The sequence below is a fragment of the Nomia melanderi genome, chromosome 2 (assembly GCF_051020985.1).
Source record: "Nomia melanderi isolate GNS246 chromosome 2, iyNomMela1, whole genome shotgun sequence".
Taxonomy (NCBI): domain Eukaryota; kingdom Metazoa; phylum Arthropoda; class Insecta; order Hymenoptera; family Halictidae; genus Nomia; species Nomia melanderi.
In genome coordinates this window covers 21,331,235-21,355,765 of record NC_135000.1, presented here as the reverse complement: position 1 = coordinate 21,355,765, position 24,531 = coordinate 21,331,235, and the positions used below count along the sequence as shown (strand labels likewise).

The following is a 24,531-nucleotide window of genomic DNA, read 5'->3' as shown; positions in this document are numbered from 1 at the left end:
CACTTTTATTACCGTGGGGAGATATTACCGCAGAACTTATCGCGACCGTGAACCACGACGGGGACCGTCGTTCGTGATTCACGAATAATACAAGAATCACCCCGCAATCAAAATCTGTATTGTCGTGAAGCTATTATTTAGGACTTATTTTTCGTAATTGAACGCTTGAAGATTAATATTTATTTATATTTAGAAAATATCAATTCATAAACATTTCACCGTAACAATTCCTTTCAATAGAAAATCAAAATTTAGGCTGTTTTCTTTGACAGACTGTTATTATTTTTACTCATCGAAAACAGTAATTGAACTCTGTAGATATTTAAAAAAAATATGATTTTACCGATTCTCATTTGAAATAAATTTCAAATTTTATACAAAACGATGAAATAACGAAAGGTATATCGAATGTTGCATTCTATTGTTGCTGTACGGTCACCAACAATTATTTTTCCTATTAACCTTTCTCCTACATTTAATTGGTTCTTCCAACCGCTGTACACGTATCTCACTCCACAAAACTGTCGCATCACAAAATACAGCCAGCATTCCGGTATCAAGTGAAAACATTGTAACAACGTTAAAAAAATATATAAAAATACCCTCGAAAATCGGATAACTTCACATGGCAGACTTCCGCCTCGTAATTCTTAATTCAAAAACAACTCCGAACTACACCAAATGTATCGCAAAATTTTTAAATTCACGTCCATCTAAGAAATGCGAATACAAATTGTAGCTACCACAGCTGCGAGCAATAATACTTCATTCTAGTATAATATTATATTAGACAGAGTTATAAAAATAACTCTGAACACCGGGTGTTCCAACGGCGCGCCGTTCGGATGAAGAAGTGCCTCGGCCGATTTTTCAATAATTCGCCGGACCGTCTCACGAGGAAAGCTTCCTCCTTCCTTCCGAGACAAAATCAACGCCGAGATTTCACGGTACACCGGCTGCAAAAGGGGTACGAAGTTGCTCGCTAATGGAGAGAAACGAAAGGGAGGCGGCCAGTGGGCGGCGGGAAGCTGGTACCTAAGTAATTGAAATGTTTCGCAGGTCGTGGAAGAGAAGCGGAGGCGTTCGGGTGGTTCCGTAGCGGGTTAGGGTATGCGGGGAGCATGATAAGAAGCCGAGGGCAAAGACTTCAAACGCAACCGGGCAAACTTCGCCGCGCGGCGAACTTCGTAGCGTAGCGATGGCCACCGCCACGGGACCGAGCCCGGGTCTCGGTCCACCGCAGATGCTACGTCACGTCCGCGAAACGCTGGTCTGATTGATCAAAGGGAATAGGACGAGTGTCCCAGTCCGGACACATTTTTTCTCCTTTTTTCTCCCTCCCTTTCAGTTTTTTTTCTTGTTTTAAGCTTCCCCCTGCCGACCCCGAATCCTGTTCCGGCGTCAATTACGCTCGTCGCAGGTACGAAATGAAGGTGTCGCACGATGAAAGTTTTTTCGCTCGGAGAACACGCGCTCCTCTGCTCTACATTCAAAGGTAAATTGGATTTTCTGACAGGGTGCTTTTATTTCGATTCTGTGTACCGTGAGACGTGGTTCCATCTGACGTAGGACAGCCATTTGCAAATCCCGGGGACGAGGTTCCATGCGGTGGACTCGAGGTGGGACTGGTTTGAGACGGTGTGGGCGTGAAATTTGATTTCTTGATTTCGCGGAAGTTTTGGGATCAGCGATTGGATAATATTGAAAGAAGTTTGACTGGTGTTTTTGGGAATTCTGAAGGAGTAAGGTAATTTTCAACATTTATATCTCTAGTAAATAACCGACTTCGTATTTGAATATTTTTCATATAGATTGACAATCATTTGATGTTTCCAATCATTCAAAAGTATAAGTTCCTTTGGTTATATTTGCCAACCAATTATTCAACTGCTATACTTCATCATTCATCTTTACTATCTCAAGTACGTGTTCACTCCTTTCAATATTCATTTCCAAACGCCGAATGATTCCCAAAATACTCGAAAAGTAGCAGGAAATGAAGTAAAGGGTGACAATACAACGGGGAATAGAAATTTTACAGAAATCTCCTTCACGAGCATTCCGTTTCATCAACGATGCTTGAGAAGACCTCACGTTGTCTTCGTGGAAGTGCTTCCGCCACGGGTCATCGATTTCCGGAAGACAGGGGAGCGATCAGGAAAAGCAGCCGCGTAGGTGTTCCCATCGGACCCATTTTCGAAATGAAGCTTCGCCTGTTGTCGGCCGCACTACGCTGCCATCGGTTTACGGGCGAAGCGCAAACCCCGCCGCAACCAGGCGTCCCGTAGTATCAGTGTCCCGTTCAGGACTGGCCAGGATGCTTCGATTTGATGGACGACGCTGTCGATGAAACGACAGCAATTGCTCCCCGAATGCCGGCCGCATATACCCGCCGCTCGAGGACTTTCGATTGTCTATTCACCTTGAAACCGCACCCGTTCACGGAATTACCCGTTCGCGCCCGGAAGGCGTTCTCTCCGCGCGACAATCAACCGCGAACAGCGCACGTACAGTCATCGTCGGTATATAACAAGACTCTAAATCAATGTTAAATTTCGCAAACACTCGTTGTACTCTGTATTTTATTGTTTTTAGAAAAATAGATGTTTCTTCATAGAAATCTTGGAAGTTAGAAGTTCTAAAGTAACATTAAATTTAAAGACACTTATTTTTCACTGTATTCTATTGCTCCTAGAAGAATAGACGTTTGTTCGTGGAAATCTTGAATGTTAGAACTTCTAAAACAGAATCAGGGTACTATATGTACAATTGTGTCAACCAAAATCGATATAAATTTTCTTGAAATACTGCCCCTTCACACGTTCCGTAATAAGCAGTTATCGAAATCTCATACAGTCGAAACAATCTTGTTAAATGGAAATTGAGAAGTCGACATTCTTTGGTTTGAAGAATCTCCTTGCTTTTCGCCGGTTCAACGAAATTCAGTATGTTCGATATACCAGTTACGATATTAGATTCTAAGTCTACACAAAGTATCGTGTCACCTGAATTTTGGTAACGTGATAATAAAAGTGTTAAGCATATATTTAAAACACTGATATACAAAACAGAGTAATTTTACGCGATCTCAATGCAGAATGTTAAGGAAGAACCTAAACACTTCAGAGTTGGTATTAAGTGATACTACAGAATCTAAAATCACATCAAAGGTACCGATGATAATTTTATTTTGAATTACAATCGGATTATATTTTTGTCAATTTGTTTGCCATATCATTTGAAACACGTTTAATGCCGGTTCGAGTTTAGGATCCCGCTATATCTTGGCGACAACTTTACTGAGCACCGAGCGTCTTTCGGCTCCCTTAGGACTCCGACGATTTTCGTCCAGCCCTTTTGTTTCCGTATCGTATTCCCTTTCCCACGGAAATAAAGAATTCCATTGCTGATGCTGGGCTGCCACGCGGAACCATATGAAAACAGGAAACCGTGCTTTCAATTTTACCCTGCAATTCCGTAACCCGCCGAGAACGGAATTTGAATTCATGATTGTTGCGGAATCTACTTTTGTTCAGTTCAATCTTGTTTCGTGTTAAACAACGGAAGCTATTATAGGGAATTGTGTCCGTATTAACGTTGACACATGTATGGCGAAGTTCGTGGTAGAATTGGTAGAATTGTGAGCTGTTTTGTGGTATTGTTATCAGTGAATTGCAGATTTCATGACATACTAAATATTTCTCTAGATATGTGTGTAATGTTATAGTTACCTAAATGTAGAGTATATAATGATTTGTTGAATCTTTATTTTTATAAGATCATGTAAAAGAATTCATATTTGTAGGTAGACATGAAATCTATCAGTCAATGATTATGATTAAAATGAATATCAAAAAACTGAATGATACTATTTATTACACTTTTTTATGTTAAAATGAGATTCTTGCGAAGTGAAACTGTATCTACCTTATGACTGTAGGCTTGTAATTCCTTCCGAGTTGAGTTGAATTTTGCAAGCAGTAGAGATGTGGAAGGTGAGCAGTATGTATGCGGGCTACTCCTTAAATTAGCAATCTGCTGGGATGTACATATTCGCGACATTCTCATGTAATTCACATGTAACTAAAGCAACAGTGATGAATCCATTACTGCGCTCTATTCGTGATTAATTCTTATTGTTGTTTAAATCGGAGCAGTTTTCGTCATTCCACCGTATATACTGTACAGAAGCAACGATATACGCTTTTCTTCTTTTAGACGTCTTTTTTATGATAGCGGCTCAACGATGCCAGTGAATGTCACTAGAAGCGCTTGGTTTTTTATATTGTTAATATAAAAAGAGTACTTAACAAGAAGTTGTTTTTATATTCTTAAAGTAAAATGTGATCGCGTAAATCAGACAAACGAACGTTGTTAAATATAAAAGAAAATCTTAATAACAATGTCATATAACAATAAGTACCCTGCTCAGAAGAGAAGCATCTAGTAGGATATTATTCTCATTCCACAGTCTGCAGAGAGACGACTGAGAAGTCGTAAAAGCCTCTGGAAGAACCTTATCTTTAAGCTTCTTTAAAAGCGGAGAAAAATATATGAAGATTCTGAAGATAAAAGTTTTATTTTCATTAAATTCCCTTATACTTAGGAAGATATGAAATGTCTTAGAATCTTTTCTGAACAATTCTGCTATTTCTTATTGATACTACTAGATGATATATTTCTGTTCTCATAATATACTAATTCATCATTGGTATTCACAAACTGAGCTTTTCACATTTTAGTATTCATATTTTAAAAAACATTAATTCATCAATTTCTATTGTATGACTTGAACCTCTGCGCATTGAAACATTACATTAATATACAAATTATAAACGAAAAATGTTACAAATTTCCTAATAAAATGATCAAATGCTAAATTATTCAATATTACCAATATGCCATATGTGCCAGTACAATTCACAAAGGGTTAACCAATCGTTGAATATTCCATTCGAACAAATTGCTTAACCAATCGTCCAATATTATATTCATATCTGAGACAGCCAACTAGATATTCTCCTTGACGACTACCGTGGCATGTTTAAAACGAAATGTTCCATTCCTTGCCGTTTCTCTCTCTTCCCACCACTATTCCCACATTATTCCAGACTCCATAAATATACTATACATATTCCAAGGACGAGACGAATTATTACAAGCCGAAACGTACGTCCCAAGCTGAAATACGATATCCAGAAGTACAAGAAGAAGAAGAGGAAGAAGACGAAGAACATGAAGAAGAGATAGAAGAAAGAAGAAGAAGCGTTCGTTGGTTTCTCCGAGACTCGTGGACCGAAGGTTGAAGGGTTACCGCGGGCTCAGCGTCAGAATGCGAATGCGAAGAGCGCGCATAAACAATTTCCTCACAATGCATTCAATATTAGCAGGTGCCTGGAGGAGCCGAGCACAGAGGGAGCAATGAATTTTAAGCTGGAATGGGCACGTTGCGCAGCGCTGGCCAGAAAATCTAACTGAATTTATTCAAATCCCTATCGTTCTGGCCCTCATGCCAGAGGGCAGCCGCAATAAGTCACTGTCGCTGGTTCGGCTTTATGAATAATGCAGCGAACGGGGAGGGAAACTTATTTTCGCGCGTGAGTACGGACAAGACAACGCAGGGACGCAGCGAATACGAGGGAACATAGATACGTGTCGTTCTCTTAACACTTTGCTGATCACTCGCTGTCTATTCGTGAAGGTACGCAGTAACGTTACGAAAGGAAGGGAAATATATCGAGTAACGGAGAGTATAAAGTATATGTAAAGATTGTAACTTACATTGAACAAAGAAGGAAAGCTACATGGATTTATGAACTATCCTAAATGCTTTCTAAAAGCTTCTCATCTCACTTGGAAAATATACGTTTTCGTATCAGACAATTCAGGTGGACGAGATGTGATAGCAATTTCTTCTTTTCGAATATGAAATCTTCTTTCTAAAGATATTGAAATTTACTAGAGCAGGATAACCACCCCCAAAATCAGACAAATAATTTACCCCTCGCCTTATAATATCTTCAGCGACTGCATTCGTTAGATCAACTTTATCATCAATAATTCTCTAAACAAAGGAAAGAATTGTCTGCTCGTCTTACCTCTATGTTTAATACAAATATTATCAATTGACAACAGAAAGACATTTAATTTCAACTCGAGAAAATTGAATAACATTTAAATGCTTATACTTGCTAAATACTGTTTGAAATCTTTAGAAAAGCCATAACGTTATAATTATTATAAAGCAAGGGGTTAAAAATTGGGGTCTGGACCTACGGCGTGACACGCCGCGGTGCAACGTCGAAGATTCCGTTCTATTCGACCGCGTGAAACGCAGTTGACATACTTTCCAGCCGCGATCGATACGTCACTCACACTGTGCACGCGTAAGAAGATCATTGTGGCTTTGGCTGCTGACGAGAGAGTCCCGTTTAATTCGTGATGGTGTGTTCTCCGACTGCGGGGCGGCATCGATCGTGACTAGTCCCGATGTTGCATTATGCTGGCTGACGCAACAACATCGATCATCGGCGACGGTGAATTTTCGAGGCATCACCGAGCCGCTTCCGTAATTGTAGCTTCGAATGTCCAGCCATCGAGAAACTCCAGTCGGGTTTTGCTGGGTTGTCCGGAAATGAATTGCAATTTCCGGTACCTTGACGTTGTAAACTATTTCCGCAGTGCGTATTTTTAGTCAGAACTTCGTTCAGTAACGTTCTATTATACCATGTACACGCTCCAATTATTTTTTAATGGTTAAGAATAAAAGTGTATCGAATTTGATTGATCGTTATACATCTAAATATTTGTAAAATTTTTGTATTGTATAGAGTTTCATGATTTAGATACAAGTATAAAATGCCGTAACGGTGAGTTGAAAATGGAAATACAAAGGATTTTGAACTGTTCGAAAAATGTATCGAGCGTTAGTAAAGATAAAGTGAATAATTAATTAATCGCAAGACTTCCAAAGTTTCTATTGTATCGGATAATGTATAGAAATTTCCGTATATTCCCGTTTTAAAGATCAAGCTGAAATTAACAAGTTACCCGGAGTTCTAATAACTATTTTCTCACATAATCCATTACCAAAACTCCGACTAAATGGTCTAAACCTGTTAATTCTCCGCTTTAACTCCAGTTTCTCCCCTCTAAACTCACCAGCTAATCACTCTTTAATCGCTGACTCTGAAACTTTGACCCTAAACCCACGAGCTCTCAAAAACTCTCAGACTCCCCTGTACACATTAGCTGCACTCGAGGAACGTTCATCCTACGTACGCGTGAATGCGCGCAATATAGCAACAGTTACTCCGTGTTTCAACATTTATACATTTCGCAGCCGCATATCACATTCCATTGTAATCGAACTTCGCGACCGTGAAATTTTCTAATACACTTATCTTATTCTTTGGGATCCGTTCACTCCGCGATAAGCGTGTTAACGTGTTTGACAGTGAACGTTTTATACTTCGCTCTGGAACGAAACGGCAGCACCGACGCACAGTTCCGCGTGGAGCTGATCGATTGAATTCTCGAGCCTGATGCGAGAAAAGCGTAGACATGATTCTGTTAAGAGTTATGAGGAGCGAAGAGCAAAACGTTGTACGATCGCGCTTGTTAGAATCCGTATTTTCGGAGGCAGTTATGTTCCCTGACATCTGATAGATTGACTGCATTTTGCGAGTGATCTTGATGGATCGCCCGGATGCAGCCAGTTTTATCGGTCAACTTTTCCGCGGTTGGTACCGTTCGACGAAAATTCTGGACGAACTGAACGACTTGACTCGACGCGATGCGACGCGACGCCTAGACGTTCCTGCCGCGTCGCCGCTTACGAGGGGGCCGAGTTTTAAAGTTAATAGCGCTTTTACGCGGATCTGGTTAAGTTAATAGTACTTCTTGAAACTTAGCCGCGTGAATAATAGGTGGAATAAAATTTGCAAGAACGTGTCGCTCCCGGTGGTTCGCAAATGACAGAAATTCACGTCGCTTCGGAATGTTGGTAGGCGTTCGCGTAACCGCTTTAAGATCTGTTAAAAGCTTCTGCGTATTGCAATTACGCCGAACACAATTGAAATATAAAAGTACGCGTGACGGAATACTTATTACGGTAATACTTTGTCAGATGCCCACCGGTTTTAATGAAACCGTTAAATATTGCAGGAATTGTACACTTCAAACAACTTTTCCCTTTGAAGAAAATCCTGCTGGCATTTAGTTTCCGAGAGAATCACGAACAATTTCTGCTACCATTACATCGAATTTTATACTCGTGTGCGCGTCCGTGGAAGAGGTACAAGTACAACATTATAAGTATATTCTGGATTATTGGAATCTCAATTCGAAATATGTAGATCGTTACATACTTATAAATTACGGAATGTTCATAACGGATGATATGCGTAAAAGATTTTCTAATGAAAAATGTTTATGTTAAAACAAAATGTTTGATATTATAAGAATGAGACGAAGTATAATAATTCTTAGGCTGTCTTTCTTTAGGCCTGTTTTCGTAGAAGTGTAACAAAATAATGTTACCAACGAAATACTGAATCCAATTTCGAAAATTGAGAGAACAATAAAAACACCAATAAAAAGTTTCGCGATCATTTTAAAGTCCCATTTGAACTGTACTGCACGGCGCAACACAAAATTCCATTGGTCCAGCGTATAACACCGGAACAATTCGCGGCAATTACGGCGTGATTTATCGGGCTTGCCCTGTGTATTGCGTATGACAGTGCTCGCGGAGCCAATGGCTCGCTTCTAATTAACTCGAAAATCACAAAGACGTTCGGATAAACCTGAAAATCACCGACAGGACGGGATCGCGTCTCGATCAAACGGCGAGGTTGGGTTTTGCAGTGGACGCGCGCATCAACGGGGCAAATAGAGCACAATCGAAATCGAATGGTAATTCGATTAAATTCACGGGGACCGGGGCAAACGCAGGCGTTCAAATCGATCTCATTTATCACGCCCAGCAGGATTTAAAGTGGCCAAAGTAATCGGCAATAATGGATTCGCCGCGGAGCGTGAAAAACCCTGGGAACGATGACGCGTCGCCGGCGCTGTGCAGAAACAAACAAACGTCTTTACCTTTGACTAGACGGAGGAATGAATCTCCATTGGCGCGCAATTAAATTTAAAGCAACCTTAGTCGTTTTTTGCTTCTGTCACAACACACGGTGCTCTAGACCATTGTAACGATCGAAACGACTCTTTCTCAATTTTAGTAGTTAACATAGGTTTATGAACATTTATTGTAGTTTATTCTATTGATCCTAGAAAAACTGGTGTTCATCGATTTAGATTTTGGGAATTAGAAATTAGAGGAATTTAGTTATTGGTAATTGGTAATTGCTTCGATTAAAATAGAGGAAAATATCTATCGAATAATGCTCGTAAAATTCAATATGAGTCAAATTGACTAGTCTTAATAACCTGTTATAGAATGTTTCTCGCTTTCCTGGAGAATATTATCTATCCTTAAAGCACTGTAACATTCTTTGTACCATACTGTGGCACTGGGGAATATATTATTTAGAACAGTTCTTTGGAATGTATTATCTGATCGAATAAAGGAAGTAAGAGGGAATGTTACCTTTTTTAAATCTAAGTTCACAGGAAGTGGCGAAGTTTTAACTATGCGATTACGGTCGTTAAGCAGTTAATTCTGTTCGCTCGTGGGGCAAGCCACGATTACGTAATCGCCGGCGTGCGTGGTATTAGCGGGAAATTTAAATCTTATTACGGACCGCGAAAAATGTGTTTCCCGTTCGAGCGGCGGGCGACCGTAACTTAAGAGGATTAGCCCGCGGGAAAAGAAACACCCGATTCCCTTATCATCCGTGCAATTAAAGGAGACTGAAACTTCCAAGGTTTACGGTCCGCCGTCTAGCCGGACAAAAACCTCGACTCGCAATTCCGCGTTAATTACAAGGCAGTCGCTTAATCGTGAATTCCGTCTACCGGAGAGCTCCGTCTGCGCTTTACGGGATTTGGCCGCCGCCAGTTGAAACTGAAACGTCTTGTGTAATAAGAAGCTCCGGAGATGTTGCCCGTGCAAAATATCTCGAAAATGTCGTTGGAAAATTCGAGGGAACGTCCCGGATACTGGCGTTATCTATATCCTCGCAACGATCGTCAGAGATACGGAATTATGGAGTTAAAACATTCAATTCAAAGTGTACCTTAATTTTCGTTCGTATTGTCGCGATTTTTAGAAAAGTATTAATTCCACGAGCACAAGAATTTTCAGCTTTTGATACGTTATAGTAATTAAGGTACCTATGTAATATTCTGTTAATTTTAAAACTGTAATTTTAGTTGAGAAGCTTCATTGTGGGCCTTTATTAATAAAGAAAACTATTTCGAGTACTTTTTAAACGTTAGAAACATTGTGTTTCTACCAATATACGTAAATCTCGAACTTCTCGTTGGTACGTGCAGCAAAAGAAAACATTTAAAAATGAATTCCGGATGGAAGAATTGAAGAAGCGAATCACCTAAAGTGAACATTCTTGTCACGCGTGACAATTCATTAAATCAGACTTTGAATGGGCGACGGCAATTAAAACTATTGAACGTTTTTGCTTCGAGGCGGTGAAAACTCACCGGTATTCGGAGCCCTCGCTGAGTTGCCGGACCGTGATAGGGAATTCACTGGGCCCGTGTGCCTTCAGGAGTTCCTGCAGCCGCACCAGTCCTTCGTTGTTCTCGTAGATGATGGTAAAGCTCTTCCAGCCCCAGGCTTTCACTAAATCAACGTACGCCTGAAACACGGGTAGTTATTCATTGGCCGTGATCGTTACCAGCACAATGCCGCGGGATTTTACAGGAATACTTTACTTGGTCCTACTAATACCGGACTCGGTCTACTCGTTTGCATACGCGATTCCAGCGCGACATGAATTTTAATGACGTAATGGACTACACCGAGGAATACCGTCGGGGACGGATAAAAATTAAATAATTCGAAGTCTTTCCGTAGATAGTTGACAAATTTCTGAATCTTCCAAGAAGCTATTGTATTCTCTAACCATTTATTTCCTCTTTACTTTATTTTTCAATTCAATACTCTTTTTTTGACATTAAAACCATCGATTGCCTCACAATTCTTCGTCTTTTCCTTGTTATCCGATACCTAACGTCGCTTTTTCGTGGAACGATGTATCAAATATAAATTAAATATAAATTAAATTATAATAAAGTTGAGAAAAAACGTAGTTCACCGTTTGGCACATATAATAATATTTTCACAGCCACAACACACATTTACGCAACGAAATGCAAACTGCTTCCATTAATACCTTAAAAGCTACAACGATCCGAGAGAAAACCCTTTCTATTGTCACACATACTCCGTAAAATAGAATTTTCTAGTTGAAAGTACCTAGGCATTTCTATTTAGCGCTGCATTTTGTATATACAAAGCTAGCTTTCGAAGAGGTACAGTCATCGTTAACATTCGCCCTGCGTATTCCGGCGAGCCATGACCAACAAGCGAGTTTCTCCCGCAACGGGGCTGGTGTTTCATCGGCTCTATCGATGGAAAATAAAAAGGAAAACCGAACCGCTGCGCTATCCACCGGCTACTCGAGGAATCCGGAAGTTGCCGATGTGTAACCAAGGGCACGGTGTGTTTGGCCGCGGGTAGAGCCTGTTCAGCAGGGGCAGGCTTTTACGTGGAAAACGACTATCACGGCCGCTCGCTCTCCAATGGCCGAATCGACTCGGAGGAGCAACTTCGCGGCTGAGTTTTCACGAGGATACCTTGCCTTGGCAGCAACTTGCATTTCGAAGCCGCTTTTCCGATAATCCGAACTTCCCTAAAAGCGCCGGTGTATATTTCCCGGCGAGCAACTTTCGCCGTACTACGCCTTCGGCCTCCGTCGACCCCTTACCCGCTGCTGTTACCCTTTTCGCCCGCGTCGGGGTTATGCTTTTCAACGTTTTACGCCGGGCCCAGTGCAAAGTTCATTTTCCGCTTTCGCTTGAGTGTTCCAAACGAGCGCAACACGCAGCCGCGAAACGTAAACTGCGATTCGCCGATGATAATTTGTGGCAGGGTTGATTAATCCTTGCAGTAGGATACCTTGCTTGCGGACGATAACGCTTGGCTACACGCGGACTCATAATCAACATATTAATAATCCTTTGTACTCTGTAGGTTCGACTACGGTTTCATTTATGGTACAAAATATTTTAACAAACAAATTTCGTAAACTATCATTGGATTATAGCATTTGCTGGTACAAATTTCGTCCTAAGAAGGTTGTTTCAAACGAACTTCTATGAGATACGTCGATGTTGTTATTTAGTGATCGGATATGAGTTAATCTCATGATGATATTGAATTTGACTCGTGATAAAGATTTTTAAGTGAATTCAGTGGATACAAATATTATGCATTTTTTCCGGTGTTGAAATTAAATTAAATTCTATATTAATGTTCGGTATTAATATTTGAGCATTATAGTAAATGTGGAATTTTTAATGAATATCGAACTCTATTTTTTATGATAAATTCCGGTGTATTAATATCATTGTTAATTGATCCGTTAGAGCAATTCGCAGTGGAATAATGGCATTTGCTCATTATCGTCGAAATTCAAATACCCTTGAACAATCGTAATCCTTTCCAAACTGATATCGCAAATTACGACGATACACAACTATTCGCTCTATCTCGTCGATAATTTATTAACTTGGCTCTTTGCTTGATTGAAATATTATGTTTCAATAGGCTTTGACAACCTTTGAGAGAGTATTAATTAACTGCATTCCTTTAATGCTGTTTAAAGTAGAAGCGCATAATCATTAAGAATAAATTTCCTAGAGCCAAGCAAATTGCGCAATCCTCTTTCAGTTCCTTGTTTAATTAATGGAAGAAATGTGCATTATATAACGCATATTATGAAAGTAAAATATGAAAATAATTATTGCGATCTAAAAATAAACATAAATATTGTTATTGTGTTTCAGTGGGTTAATTGACTAAGAGCAATGTTACGTATACAGTGGCAAATGTTTAATAAAACGAACGCTGCCGCCGGTATTTGTTCCACAGTAATTTAATAAATGTAACCCAAAGTTTATTGCAATAATTGAGGCGGAGCTATATCAATTCCGTATCCAATTAATGCCTTCGTAGCAACGTTAATTCCAATGGCGAAGTTTCGTTAATTGTGCGTTTTCAAATTTAGACTGTATAGTATTTGCCGCGAATACACCGGCGTGTCTTTTGTCCGTGAAATAATTGGAATATTGTACGTGTCCCAAAATTACAACTCTCTCGACCTGGAGTATCATTACATTAACTTGCCATCTAATTATCGGCTCTCCAATTAAATGTATTGCATCGGTGATCAATAACGTACGAATATTTGCTCGTCTATCGATTATGGAATTACCCCTACCTCACAAATGCAACACGCCACGAAAGCTATCGACGAACTATACTCAGACAATTGGAATTTCCTTAAGGACCTCAACATTTTCATTAAACTTAATATTCTCGAATACAGAAGGCAAACTTTCTATAAGTATAATCTAACCAATTAATTAATTGTTCCTATTTTAAAAGATTTATTGCTGTTCATATCAGTTCAAAGCATACTCTCACGATTTGTCTAATAAAATAGAATAAACATTGACAACGGGCGATATAATGTAACAACGTATCTTAAAAAATACGTACAGTACAGTATATTAATATAGAATATATAAAATACTATAAGTACATATATCTATTCATTGCCCGACCATTATTGAATAGACGCGTTACACTAAAGCGGGAGTTAATTAAGTTAAGAATAAGAAAGTATATATCGATATAATTACGTATTTGTACAAATTATGAATTATTAATTGAACGAAGATAATCGAAACGACACTGAAGATGGCAACTTCAAGTCAGCATCGAACACAGCATAAAAATCGTGGCCAAGCGCGACAGAGATACGGAATGACAAATGCGGGCGGTTCAAGCGTCATCCAAATTGCTCATGCGAGTTCGTGGCGCGTAGTGAATCCAGCCTGGCCACGAAGGAAAAAAGGGGTCGCGAATAAATCGGCGCGGATCGCAGCTGTTCAAGAGCCGGCATACCGCGTCTACTATAATCGCGGAAAATACGCTGTAAATCTGATCGCGACAACTATGCTCGGCATTTCGGGCCGGTACGTTCGAAACGGGCTGCTTCACACCTCTGCACCGCTATGTGGAAATCGCGAGTTGCAGGAGTTACGTTTCCACGCGCAATTCACCGCGTTTCCCTCTCGCCGTGTTAGATTTCCGCGCCGGTTACTTGGCACACCGACGCTGACACGATTCGGTTAATTTACTCTGTGCCCATTTAAACGGCATCGTACGGATAACATTAAACAATTCATTTTGATATCCATTAACCCGTTATTCCGTGATTTCTTTCCAAGCTGCACTCGATGAAACGACATTTTTGATAATTATTTATTATCAGGACGAAAGGATTTGGAAATGTATTTGTATCTAGGTTTACTTCGAAAGTTATCGATTAATAATAGAAAAGTAATGACATTTTGAGACGATATCATGAAGCAAGGGATTAATGTTTAAATGCATTTTAGAGCTATCTTTAGAAATTTTTTGTTTTGAAAAGTTGAAAAGAATAAGTATTGCTTATAAGGATGATGAAGGATCCATTATCTTGAATGAGTTATTGGAATAGAGAATTATGACTTATTCATCTAAATAATGATGAATCACTTAAATACACGAATATCGATCATTTGAATATACGAAGACGAATTATTCGAGTAAGGAATAATTGAATATTTAATTAAATATGAATGAAATACTTGTATAAATGAAAATTCATCATAAATGAAGTGAATAATTCAAAGAGAATGATTTGCTCTAAAATAATCAATAATTAATATCCCTAGAGGAGTATTGTAAGAAATAGAATTACTTAATCAATTAAACAAATATTTAATTAAAACAATTTGCAGTAACTTTGATCAAGCAGTCAGTCAACAGAAAATGCGTGTTTCTACCACATTAAATACCCACATTCCCCATAGACCTCCTGTTTGACCCTGCCTATTTATGTTTCATCGTAGTACTCTTGGGGTCACATTAACTGCTTGCCTTTTAACAATGTGTCAGACTCGTGGTGAAGGTTTCCAACAGAATCTAAATATCTTTTATAAATTCAAATGAAATATTATTCTTTTCTAATCTTAGAATAGAATGTACTTAGAATTTATCTCTTCTTCCAACGAATTATCAATGACAAAGTAGCTGTATCGATTATAGTTGACAAAGAAATGAGAAGGTAATCAACCACTCGAATATGGAGAAGCGCAATCAATTCTCTCGTGTCATGTCAACAGCACAAATAACGCGTAGCTTATCAGTGTAATTTTTGCAAAACATACTTGTACTAAGTAATACAAAACATTCACACCTATAACATTACAATCTTACAAGTAACACTTATTTATAACAAATATATACATATATAAAACTATATATTTCGCATTTTTAACGCGCATCGAAGGAAACCGTTCACCGAAACGGTTAAACAAACCGCGTCAGCGATGATTCCCGTCCTCAGGTTGGTCGTTACTTTGTTGAATTTGCTCGGTCAGGACAATAGACGTCATTCAAGGAAACGATAACCAGACGGACGTTGAAAAATCACGGGACAAACAGAAAGTCCTCGCAGAATACGGTCCGGTGCGTGCAGACAGGAGGATCGTACGAGCTGCAAACGAGCGCTTTCTTTTTGTGACCCTCGTCACGAGCACAAGTTGCCGAGGGGTTCGTTAGCAGCGAGACACTATGATGTGCCTGTGCACTGTTACGTACGTTTTATGCATGAGCGTAAGAGCATAATGCGGCTGAGGGTTAGGCGGCCAGTTTTGAAAAGAACGCGCGGACAACGACCGTTCAAGGAATCGTCGGGCTTTTAACCGACCCCTTCAGCCATTTACGATGAAAAATCGATAACCCTCCTCCTCCCTTCGGGATTCACTTTTCCACCGATCCGCAAAAATGGAATTGATTCCGTTCGTTTCGCGATGCCCGGGCCCTGACCGCCTCCGCCCGTGATAAGTTCCCACCCACTTTTCACCGTTTTCACCGGATACTCAATTAGCGCTGTTGCGCGAGTCAACACGACAGCCAGCAGCTGAAAGATTCTATTTACACTGATTCGTTTTAACCGGTGCAACGGCGTACGCTCGTATTTGAGAAATTTCGGTTTTTCGGCGTCCGTGGCGTACGCGAGTGAATAGAATGCAATTAAAGAGGGATTGTCAACGATTAATTGGGTCAAGGGAATTAGTTTGTTATTTGTGTTCGCTCGTGCATTTATTGGCGAACTTTTGGGAGACACTTTTTAATATCCCAATTGAGAGTTAATATTTTCGGTTCGATTGGATTTCGAGGGTTGTGGTTGGCACAATGTTGCACGGTCTAGATACGGGAAGTGATTTGGGAAACTTCATTTTCTTGGAGGAAATCCATGTTGTATTACTTGAAGCAGAAAAAAAGCTGAAGTGACACGGACTTTAATAAGAACAAAGCGGAAATGTGTAAAGCTCTCACGGAATGAAAAGTCCTTTTTCAATCCTTTTAACGAGATGGCATACATCGCCAGCGAGCATTTTTGCATTTTCTCGTGGCGGTTTTAGGTTATGTACATCGTGGTCAGGTGGGTCGGAAGTCGGAAACTTGAGTCACGGTTAAATGTCAGGACTGTTGATTTTAATTTTCTAACGTAGATTTCGATTGAATTTGAATCTTAAATGGTTCTCATTGTTGTTAAAGAATATATTGGGTATTATTTTTATTTAATTTCGAATATAAATTCTCTAAACTTGAATTGGTGCAAATAAATGGATAAAGAGTGAATATTTATTATTAAGTACAATAAATAAGCATTTCTTATCGTCTTAATTACGAATATTAAATTGAGAAAATTAATCAACACTTATATATAGAGCAGGCCTTATATTGAAATTTTATTTGAATAAGTTTCATTTTATTTGTCTTTATAATTATCCAGTATTAATCAATTGTTAGACTTTTCCCACGACAGCGAGGAACGGACAGCCGAAAATAAAAATACAAAAGTATCTTTGTTTCACTGTTCCATAATGGATTACCATTAACTACGTAAAACTCTAGATACTTTTGTTTTCAGTTTCACGGAAGGTATTTTACGCATTTCACTGGTGTTTCAATACAACCTTTTCCATTTCCGTGCCACCGAACATTATACTTGCGCACAAATTCCTGGTCCAATTCGTTATATTCAACATGCATGCTACATTCTGTTGTCAATATATGTTCCGGACTCCATTTGGAGAAAACACACGAAACATTTTAATCAACAAACATTTGCAACATGACTTTCAAAATTTTATAACACAATTAACAAGTTTCTTACGTTTCATATTTTATATCAAGTATTAATCCATCATAGTTTAATAGTGAGTTCTATGAGTAACACAATAAGTTTAAAGGTAACTATTAAATATTCAAAACAATCCTGTCTACCAGCAACTGCTATTACCATATAATAACCCCGTTTTTAAAGTACAGCCCTTACTCAACCGATTTTTCTCCGATTCCTGTATTCCGAGAAACACTTAAGCTAATGATTTTCATAGCTTCCCTTTGTACGTAACTGGATATAGCGCACAGAAGCATTCAGGAATTTAAGCAGGCATAAGTATAAAGCACTCGGTTACAAACTTGCTTAAAATGGTAACGTAACGGCGATGATAAATTTCGTTTTTGCGTCGTGCGCACGCCCCCCGACTTGCATTCCACCGATACCGTGATAAAGAGATACCTGGCCGTAGCCGTTAGCGAAATATTTCCACGCAATTTACATCGTCTGCGAAGTCCGCGGGTCCCTTACACGCCCATGCGCCGTGCAGGGAATACGTAATGTCCACGTTTCACCCTTCTATTCCACAAATTACGATCGTATCGCGACACCCGAGAACAGGAGACTTTTTCCCCGAAAGCTGGCCGCGTAGGATTCGCCGGACTATCGGGTCGCGCGTTCCAATTCGCGACGAGCACGAGGCTGATAACCGAAGGGAAATTTATTTACGTGACATGGATTATTCCGTGCGTTTCGCTACGGTAAAAGTTCATTTATCTGAACACCAATTTAGCCGAACCGATTCCGTCGGCGCATCCCGTTTATTGAACGCGTCGTTGAGATCACCATTAAGTGTACGAATGGTAATTGTTGTATTAAATACTATGCGTAGTTGGACGTTCTGCGATCATCCAAAAATTTTAATTAAAACGAATAATGAAGGAAAATCTGGTTTGATGTAATGTTTATATAATACTTTTCTCATTTTGACAAAGTACTTGGTTTTTATTAATATTTTGAAATAGATTACAAGTATTTTTCGAGTTATTAATGATTAGTTATTATATTTTATTAGAAGACCTATAACACGTGGAAGTCCATCATTTCCACGTATCGTATTCGTTGAAATTATATCAGAATTATTTCTAGTTAACCGATGCTGTTCAATCAATTTAACTAAAATTCATCCGAAACGCGCCGTGAATAATTAGTGAACGGCAAAGTAGTAGGAGGTTTAATAACGGAGTACGGTTTCGTGCAAGCATTGCTTTTTAATTGCAGACAGGTGAAGAAAGGAGTGGCAAGCATGAAACTTGCTTATGTAAATACTTTGTGGTATATTACGTAATTATTAGATTGTGGACGTTACATTTTACAGTGTTCATTACTCAACAAGTTGATAATGAAATTTATCTAGTTTATGTGTCGCAATGAGCGTTCAATGCGTCAATATATTTGACCTGATAATTTTACGAATATTGTGCTCGCGTTTAATTAAACGTGTACTCCTTTGCAAGTAGAGTGACGCCAATGTTCGTCGGGTCTGTAAATATATAAACATGAAATACAATTCAACAACATTCGCTTGAAATAATCGATTCACCGTCCGAGTTACAGCAGCAATGGGATGCACTGAACGGCGTTCAATACAAGCGCAAATTGAAAACTGTTTCCGGAAGTCATTAAAAGCAGATCAGCAAACTGCAGATGTTATACGTGACGGTAGAAGCGATTCAAGTCACTTTTATTGACGTAGCTTAATAAAATCGGGTGACAGAATTTCCTCGTTTCAATGTAACGTAACGTTGAAATCAAAACAGTCTACCCTATACAAAATAAAAGAAAAAAACGCAATTGAATCGCAAAAAAAGCACCGAAAGTAATAAAATTAATATTTCGTTGCATAGACTTTAGAATCTTAGTAAAAAGTAAGAAGAAAGTAAAAATTCGATAGAAAAAAACACTTTTGTTACTACTTTTTATAACGAATAATTGTTTCAATATCTCAACTCTTGTCACAATTATACGTATAACATATTAATATACCCAAAAGTATAAATATTCGAATATTACAAATATCTAGGAATTATAAATATCTAAGAATCGTAATTATCTAAAAATTATAAATACTCAAAAGTTACTAAATACCTAATTTATAACTTAAAGCTAATAATCCAATCGATATCAAGATTAACACGTTGACTGTCACGATGGTCATCGATGACCGGAGCTTTCAAATTACTTGAAAGCAATTATAATCTGCCAGACAACTGACGTCGAATGACAATGTTCAATAGTGTAAATAAAGAGAGAATAATGTAACCTAATGATCGCAATACTAAAAAAGAAGTAATCGTTCTTTTTTATCTTTGCTACGAAAGGATAAACGATACATAAAATTCTGAAGTTTCCGTGGTAGTCAACGTATTAACCGGATTACGGGCGAAAACGGTGCAAGAGTTAGCGTTGACTGGTGCCCCTATCTATCAGATTATCAGACAAGATTGAGAACGACAGGTTGGCGAACGAAGGGCGGTGTATACAGGGGATATCCGCTGTCACGGTGTCTTCGCGTTAAGATACATCCATTCCCCGCGACAACGATGCTCTTACGAGTGTATTATGTTATTCGCCGACGACGCACGTTTCCATTCCTGACGTACAGTTTTCATTCAGCTGGGTGGCGCAGTCACCGGCGGTTCCGAATTCGTCCCGACTGTCGACCGTTCCAGCTCCAGCCGGGGCAATCCCGGCTGCTCGTATACGGAAACGACGTGTTTCGACTGACTAAGCGTTCATCGGATTAGTTGTTTGGGCGGTTAATGCGGCCCTTTAGAATCTGAATGGGTGCAACGTTATTCGCGGTATCGGAGAACAGCACACACCCGTTTCAGATCGCGTGGGAACGATTGATAGTCGCCCTCAGATCCCTGGATCGCATAGATCTCGCTGATACTCCACACTTTTTGTTATGAAGTAGTCTATGCGGCTATGAAAACAGATTTTCCTATATTATATTGAAAATTATTCATAGTTTCTTGATTAAGTGAATGATATTGAACCAATGAACTAAAAGTCTTGTACTTTAAAGGCAGTATAAAGACAAATTTCGCTTTATTCTATGCATTTTCATTGAAGATATTATGCATATTGTTTGACACTTACTGCCTCTTGATGTAATCGTTTAATTAAAATTTTTGTTCTTGTAGATTATAGAGTTCTGAACAGTTATTACTCATTGTCTAGGTAATTATTGGTGAAATGATTGAATGAAGTAATGGTATAATTCTCTGAAGAATCAAATGAATCCCTACATCTAATAAAACCTCATTGCAAGTATGAAGGAGGGTAAGTTGCTTTGTTAACCCCTTGTTTTATAATTTTAGCAAACATAAATATCATTCAATTAATATAAAATATTGTTTTCCTGTTATGAATTATTCTCAGTATTTATGATAAACGTAGACGTAAAACGAGCGTAGAGTGATTTCCTTTGTTTAGAGATTTATTAACAACTAAATAGATCTAATTCGTGTGAGAATTTGAATTAAAATGGAACCAATGAGAAGTCAATGGTAACGATTACCGTCTCGCAAAACACTATCGCAAATTCTATAGCGCGGATGCCGGTATGTAAAATTCATAGAAAAATATTCCCACGGAAACTGGCAACTGGGCCGGTTTAACCGATCCGCATTGTAAATCCAACAATGCCCGGGAACAGGAGTGCGTGTCGATGGAGGAAAATTCTGGAGGCAGACACGAAGTTTCACGCGGCCTGCAGGCACGTTCCCCGGACTCCATTCGAAGACTTTTGATATTTCACCCTTTTGCTTGTTTCACGATCTCTGAATTTTAACGAGACTCGCGTGCACTTTGTTCTAGCACCATGGAATGCTCTGGAGTGGGAAACTTCGATGCAGTGTGCATCTGCGCGCAGCAGTATTAAAATTAATGCGTGGACGTCTGCTGTCTTCTTCTTTATGCGGACTTCGTGAACGCCGTTGTAAACAAAGGTTATCGTAGGCTACACAATTATAATCGTAGTGTACACACATATTGAGAGAAACCTACAAGAGACTATGAAAATCGAGTGGAAATCGTTGTGCTATGACTTATCTATATGTCGATAATATAATTAATTAGGAAGTTAATAATGAGATAGATATGTAATTTCGAAAACAAGGATGGTATTGTTAGAATAAAATAATTGTCCTTTTAGCTAATTAAGTCGAAAATTACTTGGTTTGTTTTATTTCTTTTATAATTTGAATATTCCTTTTCGTATTAAATAGATTTGTCATTCGTCAATCATTTTAGTACTATACAGAAATCAAAGGTTCCGTAAAAAATGTTCTAGCAAGAGCCTATATGAATAATTATAGAACGAATGGAAACTATTTTAATGAAATTCTTCATCACAAAGTCAAGCCGAAAATTCCGGCACCATTAATTACGAGTTTCAGTGATCGATAGACATTCGCTGGCCTCGCTGGCCTCAACTTAATTAGAAAATTAACGCTGTCTAATACGTTTTGCCCCGCTCAAAGGGAAATTCGTCGACCATTGTGTGCTTAAATCAAAGTTTCTCGAACAAACAAAGTTGCGCGCGTCGTTGAAGTTGCTAGACAGAACGGGCCGGTGAAAGTTCAAGGCCCTTATCGCCTTCACCCGCGCCTCGCTCCGCGCTGGCCAGGAGTTTCCTGACGTTTCCGGAAATAACGAGTTACTGTCGTCGGAGGTTGTCGATTATAATTTCGCCGGTTCGTTCCGAATCTGCCGGAGCATTGTCCGCGCCGAACAGTTGCGGTAAGTTTGCCGAAACTTAGTTGCAACCCCTTCAGTTTCGCGCGTGGCGTCTTTCCAAAACGTTTCGGGGGAAAACAAAATAGAAAAAGGTAAACGGAGCAGAAAACGGCGAAAGAGTGAAAAAAAGCAGAAAGAGAGAAACTCGTCAAGAGAGAGTCTCGGATTGGATCGTAAAAGTGCCATTAATTCTGCTTGCTCTTGTTTCCGGGAAGAATGGAAAGAAAGCGAGAATAGCGTAAATTTCTATCGCGCAGCGCGTATAATTTATTTTTCAAGAAAAACGAGGATATCCCCTGCGCGGGTTTCACGGCTCGCGGAGTTTATCGCGTTAATTTAAATTTATTGGGAAAGTGCGACGCGGCTGAACGCCGGACCGTTCAGAAGTTATTCGGCGTAAATCAAATCCTTTACGGCCGTCAGGCGCAAGAGTCGTATTCTGAAACAATGCCCTCCAAATAATGTCCTTTCATTCGGATGCTCTAATGTTCACGGGAAAAATGCACTTTCCATGGACCCCACCCCTTTACCGCGCGGACTCATTTTGTCGCGGGACCCACCCCTCCTGTCGCGTCGTCGCGTCTTCCTCGAACTTCCGTAAACTCGTTCTCCGGCGGACCGAACGGAATCAGCGGGAACCGTTTACTTTTAATTCTATTCCTTGTACGAGCAGTCTTCCACTCCGCGCGGTTTTAAATAATGCATTTCCACGCCTGCCTACCTGTCTTAATCGATGCTCCGCATTACTGAAACGCGAGCCGTCTGATAATGTGAGAATTACTGATGGAATTCGAATGACGATACCAGCAAAGAAATTTTGGCACGTGGAAAATGGAAATGAATGTGGTTTGTAAATTTATTCGTTAGATTCGTGGGGAATAATTAACGCTAGAATATATTTGAACTAGATGATAAGTGAACTATAGGAATAAATGTAATTAATAAATATGTTTGGTAAATTCGTGGGGAACAAATGACGGGAGAATACATTCCAACTAGACGGTAAATGGATTATTCATTGATTAGAAATAAATACAGTTAAAAATTCGCATTTTTAATGAACTCACATCTCTATACACAAGGATATTTTGTAATTATCACTAACTACCCGCAAATTTCGAAAAGAACTATCAAAGGGAAAATAATTGTCAAATTCACAATACCACATACAAAACTGCCAAACAAATGTCGTACGCAAGCTTTAATCCGTTAATCATAAATTCCAAATGACATAGAAACCCATCACCGGCGATAAACGCGTCTAGCCCACGTTCTGACATTGATTCGCGAAATGTGGAACGTATTCAAAGTGTTGACGTCACCAGACGGATCTCCCGAACTGGCGACCGACCGCGTTTTATCGTGCTCAGGAGACGATCCTGCGGCGACTTGTCATCGACGTCCCTTCTGTCGGTCCGTTTCATCAGCCAGCTGCTTCACGAGCTCGTCTTTCCTTTATCAGAACTGTCATACTCAGAGCCAAATGCTTTACGATAAAGTTATTCACTTCGGAAGATGTAAAACCGCTTTATGGCTCTCATCCTGTCCACCACAACAAACGATATACGATTCCTGTGTACCCCTTTTCTCTGCGTTCCCGTAGCTCCAGAGATAGTGAAATTCAGTTGGCTTAAACGTGTTCATAAACAGTTTTGCAGCGCGTTCAGAAACGTTATATAAGATTCTTACGGTATATTAAATAAATCTTATCACTCAGAAGCGTTATTTCGCTGAGTCTGGCCATACGCCGTTCTCTTCTACTGCCAACGAGTCTTCTTCATTTCGTCTTTTTACGAAATCTTTTGTTACTCGAGCGTAATTCGTACAGCAAATCTGTTGGTTGAAGCGCTTGATAAGAAGGAACTCTCAAAGAATTCGCCGAGTGCCAGTTGATCCAGAGAAAGCTCGCGTACTTCTAATCCAGTCAACGAAATTACGCTTCCTTTTAACCACTTTGCGCGCGGCCTGTTCTTACGTTAAACACGATTACTTACGGAAGCCAACTCGCTTCACGCCTTATTTACAACTAATCTTGTTTTGCAAAAGACGCTTACTTCTAGACAGATTGCAGAGAAATTACGGAGAGAAGACCTTCGACTAGAGGGTTACTTAGAGAGTCAATTTTCTGAATTGTCTTTATGAAGTAACTGTTGCACGCGGGGTGATCTATAAAATCGAATTGTTTAAGACAAAAGAAAATTCGAATTAATGGAAAATACAATAATTTAAAAAACCAACGAATGCTATAATGACATTACATTTTCCCGGCAAACAAAGAAGAATAACACTCGTATTCGTTAAATTGACTTGAAAACCCTCTATCACTCGTCCTATTCGA

At 39.3% G+C, this 24,531-nt stretch overlaps 1 protein-coding gene across 7 annotated transcripts in view; it reads right to left on the bottom strand.

Moving 5' to 3' along the window:
• The window catches only part of KaiR1D (Kainate-type ionotropic glutamate receptor subunit 1D), a 312,990-nt gene that overhangs the window by 92,989 nt on the left and 195,470 nt on the right, over positions 1-24,531 (bottom strand). For all 7 annotated transcript variants that reach the window (XR_012998106.1, XM_031971502.2, XM_076365256.1 and 4 more), the window contains exon 5: positions 10,621-10,778. Coding sequence is in view for 6 of the 7 variants with exons in the window: in XM_031971502.2 (XP_031827362.1) it covers positions 10,621-10,778 (158 nt within the window). In the remaining variant the exon portion in view is untranslated. The remainder of the gene's footprint in view (positions 1-10,620; positions 10,779-24,531) is intronic.